General features: G+C 34.8%; 1 protein-coding gene across 1 annotated transcript; it reads left to right on the top strand.

Annotated features, from left to right (window-relative positions):
* The first annotated feature begins 147 nt into the window (after window positions 1-147).
* c8a (complement component 8, alpha polypeptide) lies at window positions 148-12,543 on the top strand. The gene is given in 11 exon segments (NM_001003496.1): window positions 148-237; window positions 302-413; window positions 2,279-2,426; window positions 4,231-4,378; window positions 5,201-5,390; window positions 6,597-6,779; window positions 7,268-7,508; window positions 9,475-9,594; window positions 9,690-9,847; window positions 11,345-11,570; window positions 12,190-12,543. Coding segments are annotated over 9 exon segments (1,437 nt in total). The 5' UTR covers window positions 148-237; window positions 302-413; window positions 2,279-2,404; the 3' UTR covers window positions 12,339-12,543.
* Window positions 12,544-12,754: the final 211 nt, after the last annotated feature.

Below are 12,754 nucleotides of genomic sequence, written 5' to 3' on the forward strand. Positions count from 1 at the left end.
AGGGTCATTCTGGGAAAACAAGTGAAAAAAGATCCAAGAGATCCTCCAAATTCTGTCAATCATTAATAGCAAACAGTGTTCGGACTGGACTGAGGTCTCAGATCAGATCAATCTCAATCCAGCGGTCTCAGCTATGCCTACATTTGTGTTTTCTGTTTGTGCGTTTCTGATTTGTTTCAGTCATTGTGTTTCTGCTGCTGGATATAGCAGTGATTTACAACACACTTCGAGAATCAGGTAATGTTTACTTTTGGAGATTTAAATATTGTGCTTTGATACTAAATTATGTGTGTGTGTTCAGGGCTAATGCTTCTTCAAGACACACCAGAGGAGTCAACACCCCCCCTCCTATTGACTGTAAACTAAAAAGCTGGACGGAGTGGTCACCGTGTCAATCATGCACAGAACGAACGGTAAACACTCTTTAAAATCATGGTCAATGCATATTAAATTCATAAATCTTTTGTAGGTGCACTGATTTTTTTAAAATTGAATTTAGTAATATTTTAATGTGGTTACAAGCAATTTATATGGCTAAATTTAAATTCAGTAATTTGCAACTTAATTTGTTTGTTTAATATTCAGCCATATAAATTGTTTGCAACCACTTACCTTGAATTATTGTTTTAAGTGAGTCAATTTTTTATTTATTATATATATTTTATTTACGATCTATGCGTCAAATCTAAAATAAAAAGTTAATATATGAAGGTAAAGTCCACTTAATTCCCATATACAACATAATTTATGGAAATATATGCAAATTTTATTCTGTATAACATTCAAGTTCATATTTGGATTCCACATATATTTAATTATATGCCAAACATGCAACATTTATTTCAAAATATTGCTAAATTGTGGTCACTCGTGCACAGAACAAATAGTAAACATACTTTAAATACATATTAAATGCATATTGAGATCAACAATTCTCTGTGAGTCTCTATTTGTGGTTAATATTGTATTGATAAATGTGTTAAATCTAAAATTAAATGTTAAAATATAAAGATAAAGCTGACTTCATTCCCATATAAAAACCTGATTTATGGAAATATATGCAAATTATATTCAGTAGGACGTTTAAGTTCATATTTGGATTCCACATATATAAAATATATGTCAAATATGCAAAAAAAAATTTAAATTATTGCTAAATTGTGGTCACTCGAGCACAAAACAAACGGTTAACACTCTTTAAAATCATAGTAAATGCATATTAAATTCATAAATCTTCTGTAGGGGCACAGATTTTTTTATTGAATTTAGTAATATTTTAAGGTGGTTACAAGTAATTTATATGGCTAAATTTACATTTTGTAATTTGCAACTTAATTTGTTTGTTTAAATTCAGCCCATATAAATTGTTTGCAACCACTTACCTTGAATTATTGTTTTGAGTGAGTCTATTTTTCAATTATATATATATATATATATATATATATATATATATATATATATATATATATATATATATATATATATATATATATTTACGATACATGTGTTAAATCTACAATTAAATGTTAAAACATGAAGATAAAGTCAACTTAATTCCCATAGACAACATAATTTATGGAAATGTATGCAAATTAAATTCTGTATAACATTCAAGTTCATCTTTGGATTCCACATATATAAAATATATTTCAAATATGCAACATTTATTTCAAAATATTGCTAAATTTTGGTCACTGTGTCACTTCACATATTAAATTCATAAATTCTCAGTAAGTGTCTATTTTTTGTTCATTGTAATGTGTTGAATCTGAAATAAAATGTTAAAATATAAAGATGAAGCTGACCTAATTTTTCTATATAGAAATCTGATTTGTATAAATATATGACATACAAGTTCATATTTGGATTTTACATATTTATATATGCCATATATGTAACACTTATTATAAAATATTGAAAAAAATGGCTGTTTACTTTTTCTTTAACCATTGGAATTATACATACATGTTCACATACATGTGTGTTAAATTAAATTTAATATATATGTGATATATATATATATATAGCTGATTTAATATATTACATAACATATATGTACATTTTTTGTAATTACAATGGTTGAAAAAATATATAAACACATGTACTTTAAAGTTTTAAAAACATAATAAACAACATAATAAATACACAATGTCAGTCCAGGTGAAAGTTTATCTGAAAATGTTTATTATCCGATCAGAATCAAGTTTTCCAAAGCACCGTAGTATGAATTTAAATACTTGCTTTTTTTTTACTGCTGTATGTTTTTGATATTTTCTAGATTCGCTTCCAGTATTTGGAGCGATCTTCTCAGTTCGGGGGTGAAAGGTGTCTGCACAGTCAATGGGACAAAAAACAGTGTCCTGAAGAGGGCGAGTGTCAGGAACAGGAAGACCACTGTGGGGACATGTTTGCCTGCGGTCCAAAAGGTCAGTGTTTCTGCCTGTCTTTCATTTTACTTTTTGTCTGTGTGTGTGTATAATGAATATATATATTTATAAACTATATATGTATATACAGTTGAAGTCAGAATTATCAGCCCCTCTGAATTATTCGCCCCCTGTTTATTTTTTCCCCAATTTCTGTTTAACGGAGAGAAGTTTTTTTTTTTCAACACATTTCTAATCATAATAGTTTTATTAACTCATTTCTAATAACTGATTTATTTTCTCTTTGCCACGATTACAGTAATAAATATTTGACTAGATATTTTTCAAGACACTTCTATACAGCTTAAAGTGACATTTAAAGGCTTCACTAGGTTAATTAGGTTAACAAGGCAGGTTAGGGTAATTAGGCAAGTTATTGTGTAACTATGATCTGTTCTGTATAGACTATCGAAAAAAAATCAGTAATATTAATAATATTGACCTTAAAATGGGGTTTAAAAAAATAAAAACTGCTTTTATTCTAGCCGAAATAAAACAAATAAGACTTTCACCAGAAGAAAAAATATTATCAGACATACTGTGAAAATTTCCTTGCTCTGTTAAACATCATTTAGGAAATATTAAAATATACTTATATAATATTCAACTGTATATATATATATATATATATATATATATATATATATATATATATATATATATATATATATATATATATATATATATATATATGGCAACCACGAATTAATAAAGGGACTAAGCCGATATATTTATATATATATATATATATGTTTATATGAGCACTGTACAAGATATGTACAGTGCTCAACATCCCCTTTTTGAAAATGAATAGTTTCATCCATTTCTCAGTAGACAATTGTTTCTGCATTTAAACCAAACCATTTTATTAAACAGTTATGTACATTAAAATATGAGTTTGGTCACCGAACGTTGATAATACATTTAAACTCAAACAAGTTATTGCAACCAAACATAATTTTTGCAAATAAAATTTCAACTAAATTAGATTTTTTTCTGTGTTTCTCTTGATTTTTCTGCTATTATCATTTAATTTAATATTTTCCTCCAACAACAGATTTGCTTGACCGTGATTGTTATTTAGTTTTTTTTTGTTAGGTTAGTTTGAGTTTGGGCTTTAGAACTACACTGTAAATAATATCTGTAAATTAGGTGAAGCAGTGGCGCAGTAGGTAGTGCTGTCGCCTCACAGCAAGAAGGTCGCTGGTTCGATCCTCGGCTCAGTTGGCGTTTCTGTGTGGAGTTTGCATGTTCTCCCTGCGCTTGCGTGGGTTTCCTCCGGGTGATCCAGTTTCCCCCACAGTCCAAATACGTATCCGCTGCATAAAAATGTGCTGGGTAAGTTGGCGGTTCATTCTGCTGTGGCGACCCCGGATTAATAAAGGGACTACGCTGACAAGAAAATGAATGAATAAATGAAATAGCAGTTTTCCATATTTTTTGATTCATGTTTTTTTTTTTCCCCATTTATTTCTGCTTTTGAATTGCATTATGGGATGTTGATCTTTCTTCCAACTACCTTTAACCTTGAAAAAGTGACTTTTATTGTCATGTGGAATAGTCTGCAGTGTTTTGTTTCTCTAGTTATTATTTATAATAGGTTATAATATTGTTTTATACGACTAAAATGTCAATAAAAGTGAGTCAAGTTGAATTTTCAATATCAAAAGTCGACAGAGCAGAGATCAACATCCCATAATGCAACTCACAACCTGAAATAAACAAAAACTACACAAACTGTTCATGAACAGATATTGTTTGCAGTGTGTTCCAGCTTAATTGTGTTGTATATGCATCCTCACAGGACGCTGTATTGGAAAGTCGCTCCGTTGCAACGGTGAACCAGACTGTTTAAATCAGAAGGATGAGGCTGATTGTGAAGCGATAAACAGAGGAGAAAACAAATGTGAAGGCATGTTGATTATACCAGGAGCCGACAAAGCCACACTGGGGTAAAACATAGTCATTTCTTTTTATTTGTCTGAATAGTCAAATGGGGCGGCACAGTGGCTCAGTGGTTAGCACTGTGGCCTCACAGCAGGAAGGTATCTGGTTTGAGTCCCGGCTGAGCCAGTTGGTGTTTCTGTGTGGAGTTTGCATGTTCTCCCCGTGTTGGTGTGAGTTTCCTCCAGGTGCTCCGGTTTCCCCCACAGTCTAAACACATGCACTATAGGGGAATTGATGAATTAAATTGGCAGTAGTGTACGAGTGTGTGTGTGTGTGTAAGAGTGAATGGGTGTTTCATAATACTGGGTTGCAGCTGTAAGGGCGTCCACTGCGTGAAACATATGCCAGAATAGTTGGCGGTTCGTTCTGCTGTGGCAACTCCTGATAAATGAAGGGACTCAGCCGAAGGAACATGAATAAAATAAAATAAAATAAAATAAAATAAAATAAAATAAAATAAAATAAAATAAAATAAAATTAAATAAATATAATATAAAAATATATAAAAAATAAAAAAATAAATAAATTGAAATCAAACAACTAAATAAATAAACATACATTTCAATTAAAAAAACTTATAAGGCCAATATTGTTAGCCAAACCACTGTTATACAATGACTTGCCTAATTACACCAACTTTACCCTTTTTAACCTAGTTAAGCCTTTAAATTTGCATGTTTAAGTCTAATATTTTCATAATAGCAAAGACAAAATAAATCAAGCATTAGAAGTAGTTACTGTTTAAATTAGAACTGTTTAAATATGTGTTTTCTCTGTATAATGTGTATGTATTTAAGTCTTTAATAATTGTCTGTTTTCCTCCTCAGATATAACGCTTTAACTGGTTCTTTTGTGAGTCGAGTTCTGGACCCCAATTACGTGGGAGGCGTCTGTGAATACATCTATAATGGAGAATGGAGGAAACTTACATTCGATCCTTTCTGTGAGCACCTCAGTTATGACGACGCTGAAAAATATTACAGGAAACCGTACAACTTCCTCTCATTTCAGATAATGGTATGATGTGCTGTGTGATGCATTTGTTATTTCAATTTTTTCTTATTCTATTTTATTAAGGAACTATCACTGCCTGTTTGATTTATGCTTATGTAATTAATAAAACATTGAAAGTTCATTATTAACCGTATATGTATATTTCAAAAGTTCACACTTAGATATTGTTTGATAGTAATAGCAGGTTTGGCATGCTGTTTTGGCAGAGACCCCTGAGCTCGGACATAATTACAGTTTTTTACTTAAATTGCAGTAATTTATAATTTAAATCTTTATATCAAAAAAGTAAGAATGTACAGTAATTTTCTTTCATTCCACCCCCCACCCCCAACCCCCAAAGGGAATTTTTCAATTTAAAAATTGTTGAAATAAATTTTATTCATCTTTGCCCCCAAAATTTTTCATTTTTATATTTTAAAAATGACAAAATTACTGTAATATTTCTACTGTCTTTGCCCTAAAAAATGGTAGTTTTAAAATAAAAAAATGTCAAAATTACAGTAACTTTTCTTTCATCTTTGCCCCAAAAAAACAATGACTTTTATATTTTAAAAATGCCTAAATTACTGTAATTTTTCTTTTGTCTTTGCCTTAAAAAAGGACATTTTTAAATTTTTAAAATGCCAAAATTATTGTAATTTTTCTTTTATTTTTGCCCCCCCAAAAAACTGTAGTTTTTAAATTTTAAAAATGTCAAAATTGCTGTATTTATCTTTTATCTTGCCTTGAAAAAAAAGAAAAAATGTAAATTTTAAAAAGTCGAAATTACTGTAATTTTTCTTTTAATTTTGCCTTAAAAAAAGGAAAAATGTAAATTTTAAAAGTAAAAATTACTGTGATTTTTCTTTCACCTTTGCCCCAAAAAACAATAATTTTTATATTTAAAAAATGTTAAAATAAATGCATTTTTTTGCCTTAAAAAACTTTAATTTTCATATTTTAAAAATTCTAAATTACTGTAATTTTTATTTTGTCTTAGCCAAGAAGCTCATCTTTTTTTTGACACATTATGAATTTATTGTAATTTTTCTTTTGTCTTTTTTGACCCCCAAAACAGTTTTTATCTTTTCAATTTTATAGGTTATGAAATTTCTGTACTTTTTCTTTTTTGTTTTTGCCCCACAAAAAAAACAAAAAAATGGTAAATTTTTTATTTTATTTTACTTTTTTTATTTGAATTTACTGTCATTTTTCTTTTGTCATTTTCAGGCACAAGCCAGTACAGAAGAATCTTCAGATTATTATGAGGATGCTGTCAGCTTTCTCAGAGCAAAACACTCTGAAAATTCTTTTAACTTTGGTATAAAGCCACAAATCGGTTTTGTAGAATTCGGCGTGGAATTCAGCGCTGAATTCATGTTTCTCAACAACATATCAAAATACACGAACAAGGTGAGGTATTTACCAGATCAATCAATTTATTTAACTCTAGGATTTGTGTATTTACGAATTGTTTTTCGAATTTACGAATTGGATTTGTGTATTTATGAGTCCTGTTCTGAATTTTGTGATTAAATTTGTTACGGATTGTTTTGAATTGACAAATTGGATTTGTGTATTTACAAATCGCGTTTTGAATTGACAAATTGGATTTGTGTATTTACGAATTGTATTTCGAATTTATGAATTGGATTTGTGTATTTACGAATCCTGTTCTGAATTTTGTGATTAAATTTGTGTACTTACTTATGGATTGTTTTTAATTGACAAATTAGATTTTTGTATACTATGAATCGTGTTTTGAATTTTGTAATCGAACTTGTGAATTTACGGATCTTATATTGAATTGACGAATTGGATTTGTGTATTTACGAATCGTTTTGGATAATGCCTCAGAAACCTCATGTAATCAATTTTTCACTTTTTTTTTGCATGTTTAGGAGATGGGCTTCGTCCAGCTGATGTCAAAAATACAAACATCTCAGTTTAAGATGAGAAGCAAAGACCTGGTTCTGGATGAAGACATGCTCTGGGCTCTTTCTGATCTGCCCGATCACTACCATTTCGGCGCATATTCGCAGTTTTTTAATGAATACGGCACACACTACGTCACCGAGGGAACCATGGGTGGGCTCATGGATTACGTTGCTGTTGTGAACATAAATGAAATGGAAGAAAACCGTAAGTTAAATACACGATACATAAAAAATGACATTACAGATGAAGGACTGAAATGTACTGATCCATAATCACGCATGAACATTTAGAGTTTACTCGCTTCATTCGCGCGTCAAATTCGCTGAGCAATAGACGTGGATTGGCAAGATTATCGGGGCTTTGTTATTCAATGGCTAACATGGATTTCATTGCGAAAATAACTGTGTTTATGTGCTTTATGAAGGCTGAAAAACTGCGTCAAATTATTTGTAGCCATGTCTGAGTTCACTAGATCCTTTCAGAGGTGCACCAGCTCTGTGAGTTCATCAACTCCTCCAGAAACTGAACCTGGTTAACGGAGGCTTTCAGCGGTGCTTCTGGCTGAGCCCAGTTTGATCCACACCAACAACAGGCGCTACATCATAATCCAGCCCCTACAAGAGCAAGCTCCTGATTGGTTAACGCGGCGCGAATGTCAGCTAAAGTTCAAATTTTTAAACTCGTTAAGTCCGTCAAGTGCGCAAAACGCGCCACTTCATTCTCGCAGGATGTCTATTCACGTTGTTGCATTGATTTAACATGTAAATCACTCTGGCTTGATGCTTCTTCCGCGTCTGGTGTGAACGCAACATAAAGGTGAGAGTGAGGGCGAAGTTTACCTTGTTACTATGTATGATGTCAGCATGGTGACTAGCTATGTGCACTGTGATTGGCTGAAGGGGGCGTGGGGAGGAATCTCTGTCAGATTTATTCTTGGAAACTTTGTAGAGCTTAGTATTATGTTGACAGGGGCGCCGCTAGGAGGGGGAAGTTAGGATGATTCTAAGGGCCCACACACTTTAGGGTCCCCAGGAGTTACTATTATGCTGCGTTCACACCAGACGTGGAACGCGCGGATAAATCACGCGTAAATAGCCGCGTAAACATTTGAGATTGCTCGCTTCATTCGCGCATCAAACCCCGATTCATTCGCTCGTCAAACCCCGCTTCATTCGCGATTCAAACCCTGCTTCATTCGCGCATCAAGTCCACTTCATTTGCGCGTGAAATTCACTTCAGAATAGACGCGGATTCAAATGATGGGCAGGGCTTCTGTCTGCCCCCACAAAAGCAAGCTCCTGATTGGTTAGCGCAGAACGAATATCCGCTTAAGCTCAGATTTTCAGACTTTCGAACCCGAGCAATTCACGCAAAATGTGTGTTAAGCGCGGCAAACATGCTAAACGAACAATTCGGGCCTTTCGCGCCGTGCCATTCGTGCCATTTGCGCCACACAATTCGCGTCATTTGCACGTATCGCATCACAGGTTGTCTATTCGTGCATTTGCATTGACATGTAAATCACTCGCGCTTAATGTGCTGTCTGGTGTGAACACATCATTAGGGGCACCCCAATCAACCCCTAGCATGTATTGTTGTCTGCGACCCCTACACCCCCCAACCTCCAGCCCCAACACCCCCATCTCACTGTTCACTGTTCTTCCAACCCTGTTTGACACCATCCCCAAGTACCCACCCCTTCAATTGGACCCATGATGCCAGCCCCCCAACACCACTCTTCACTTTTGTCTTCCTCGCCATCCCCATCTCCCTCCTCTGGTCTTCATCTTTGTCCATGACACCATCCCCAAGCCTAAAGCTGCGGTCACACTGGACTTTTCTCCCCATAGACTTCCATTCATACGCACACAAATGCATCAGCTCGTGCGTCAAGTTTCTCTGATCGCTGCGTTGGAAAGTTCAAGCTTAGTGAACCCTAACCTGCGAAATCGCATCACTTGACTGTGTGAGACCATTTGATGATCAAAACATGACCTCTCTGGACAGAAATGTTAAATAAAATCGCTCGCTTATTTTAATTTCTAATCATCTTGTTTAATCCCGCCCCTTTTTGCAGCGCCGTATGATAGAATTTCGCACGAAGAATTAGCCCCTGAACTGTAGTCGCTGTTTTCATGTTTAAGCACAATTACATTTTATTTCTCTCTAGAAATGACTGGGCAGATGATAGGATCATGCATTGGTGGATCATTCGGGCTGGTGTTTATGGAGAAAATCAAAGCTACAGTGAAAGGAAAATCATGTGGAAAATTTACATCAAATGAGAAAAGTACGTGACCTTGAGCCCCATTCATTTTCAATTCTTCTTTAGTGTTTATCAATTGTAAATTATATTCCCTTTTATTATTATTTAATCTTCAACAGCTAGTGACGAGTCCCACAGTGCTATTAAGGATGTCTTTGGCTTTGTGAAGGGTGGAAACACAGCCTCCAGCGCTGGATCTTTGGGTATCAAAGATGCTAAAAGTTACAAGGATTGGGGAAAGAGTCTGAAATATAACCCGGCGCTAATTGAGTTTGAGGTGCGGTTTTATTACTAACCAAATTTCTTTGATGGTACTCTAGACTAGTTTTAAAGAGCAGAGCGCTCTAGTTTTTAACAACAAAAAGTGCTCTAGGCTACTTTTTAATAGCAATTGTCGCTCTAGGCTAGTTTTTAACAGCAGATGGAACTCTAGGCTAGTTTTTAAAAGCAGACAACGCTCTAGGCTAATTTTTAACAGCAGATGGCGCTCCAGGCTAGTTTGTAACAGTAGATGACACTCTAGGCTAATTTTTGACAGCAGATGGCGATCCAGGCTAGTTTGTAACAGTAGATGACGCTCTAGGCTAATTTTTAACAGCAGATGGCGCTCCAGGCTAGTTTGTAACAGTAGAAGACGCTCTAGGCTAATTTTTAACAGCAGATGGCGCTCTAAGCTAGTTTGTAACAGTAGACAACGCTTTAGGATAGTTTTTAACAGCAGATGGCGCTCCAGGCTAGTTTGTAACAGTAGACGACGCTCTACGCTAATTTTTGACAGCAGATAGCGCTCTAGGCTAGTTTTTAAGAGCAGAGCGCTTTAGTTTTTAACAACAAAAGGTGCTCTAGGCTAGTTTTTAACAGCAGATGGTGCTCTGGGTTATTTTGTAACAGCAGATGGCGCTCTAGGCTAGTTTTTAACAGCAGATGGCGCTCTAGGCTAGTTTGTAACAGAAGATGGTGCTCTTGGCTACTTTTTAATATAAGACTGCGCTAGATTGCACTAGATTTTTACATCAGAAGGCGCTCTAGGTTCCTTTTTAATAGCAGACGCGTTCTAGGCTAGTTTTTAACAGCAGATGGCGCTCTAGGCTAGTTTTTTATAGCAGACGACGCTCTCGGCTACATTTTTAGTACAAGACTGCGCTCTAGGCTAGTTTTTAAACAGAAGATGGTGCTTTAGGATATTCTTTAACAGCAGACGACGCTCTAGGCTAGATTTTAACAGCAGACGGCGCTCTAGGCTAGTTTGTAACAGCAGATGATGCTCTAGGCTAGTTTGTAACAGCAGATGGCACTCTAAGCTATTTTTTAAAAGCATATGATGTTCTAGGCTATTTTTAAAAAGCAGACGATGCTCTAGGCTACTTTTTAACAGCAGATGGCGCTCTAGATTTTAACAGATGGCGCTCTAGGCTTCTTTTTAATAGCAGATGGCGTTCTAAGCTAGTTTTTAACAGCAGATGGCGCTCTAGGCTAGTTTTTTTATATAGAAGAAGAAGCTCTAGGCTACATTTTAGTAGCAGACAGCGCTCTAGGCTGGTTTTTAAACAGAAGATAGTGCTTTAGGATATTCTTTAACAGCAAACGGCGCTCTAGGATATTCTTTAACAGCAAACGACGCTCTAGGCTATTTTTTAACAGCAGATGGCGCTCTGGGCTAGTTTGTAAAAGCAGACACACTCTAGTCAGAATGAAGTCTATGGCTCTTCTAATAGTTATGGAATTCTGGTAGTTCCGGTGGTAATATTTATTGGTTTTGGTCATTCTGTCATAGATTCTACCAATATATGAGCTGCTGCGTTTAAGCACCGCCGCTGAGCAGCTGAGCAGTAAGTTGCCCCATGTGAAGATGGCGTGGGAGGAGTACATGCAGAACTTTAACCCATGCCGCTGCGCCCCCTGCTTGAATAATGGCGTTCCAGTGCTCTCCGGGACAGCCTGCAGTTGCTTATGTAAAAACGGATACACTGGTGCTGCCTGCGAGGAGACTGAGAGGAAAGGTAACGCAGCCCATAATATTCACTTCATAAATGTTTGTGGATATAAACTGTAGTAATTTAAAATAAATACTATAGTGTATTGACTGATACTTCAGCAAATTGTACTCTATGCTGTAATATTTGCAACACTTTGTTAGTTATTACCAGAGTATGCTGTAGCATTCACTATGGTGAACAGATCAACTGTAATAGCCCACTTTTGTTTTTACTATAGTATACTGTGGTGTATCGTAGTATAATATACTATCGTCCAAAAAATTAGTCCAGATTCGACACACAGGCATTTGTAGCTCCACCCTCTTTTAAAAAGAGCACAATCTAATTTGAATTTAAAGCGACTGTCACCAAAACGTCACAATTTGACTTGCCTAGTTAACCGAACTAACCAATTTAAGCCTTCAAATGTCACTAATTTCTCGCAAAATAACGAGTAAAACATTTTGTACGGTCCCCGTGGCAAAGATAAATGGAATTAGTCATTATAAACTAGTTAATAAAACTATTATGTTTAAATATGTGTTTCAAACTACACTTGGGAAATATCAGAAAACTATTGAAGGGATTATTTTGTCTTCAACTGTATTAAACGAGGACTTTATGAGTGTTTGTCTTCTGACAGGTCCCACAGATGGAGTGTGGAGCTGCTGGAGCACCTGGTCTTCATGTTTATTTGGAAAAAAGACACGAAGTCGAGATTGCAACAATCCCTCGCCAAAAGACGGCGGTCTGCCTTGTCTAGGAAAGAGCACTCAGAAGAAATCCTGCTGAAATTTAAATAAATGTTTTGGATTTACCTTTACCAGCTATTGTTGTGTTAGAGGTAGTTGTTCTATCTATGGCTTTTTTTTTTCAAAATAAAAGCCTTTTATTTTGAATAACATCTCAAATTATATCAACTGAATACTAAAAGTAATATGTTTATATGCATATTTGGGAATTTTTTTTCTTAAAAATATTAAAGCGTCCCACTATATATATTTTTGACTGTCTCCAGTGTAACACCTTGTCCTAATAACACGTGATGCATTGACACACTATCTTTTCCTTGGTTAAAATTACTTTTTGTCCTAATCATCTGCAAAAATCATGCAAACCTTCTATTTTAGAAACCATTTCCTTACAATATAAACTACTATGACAATAATCACCCTCAGGTACTGATTATGGGCTTTATTCTGTGCTAA

The sequence above is a fragment of the Danio rerio genome, chromosome 2 (assembly GCF_049306965.1).
Source record: "Danio rerio strain Tuebingen ecotype United States chromosome 2, GRCz12tu, whole genome shotgun sequence".
Taxonomy (NCBI): domain Eukaryota; kingdom Metazoa; phylum Chordata; class Actinopteri; order Cypriniformes; family Danionidae; genus Danio; species Danio rerio.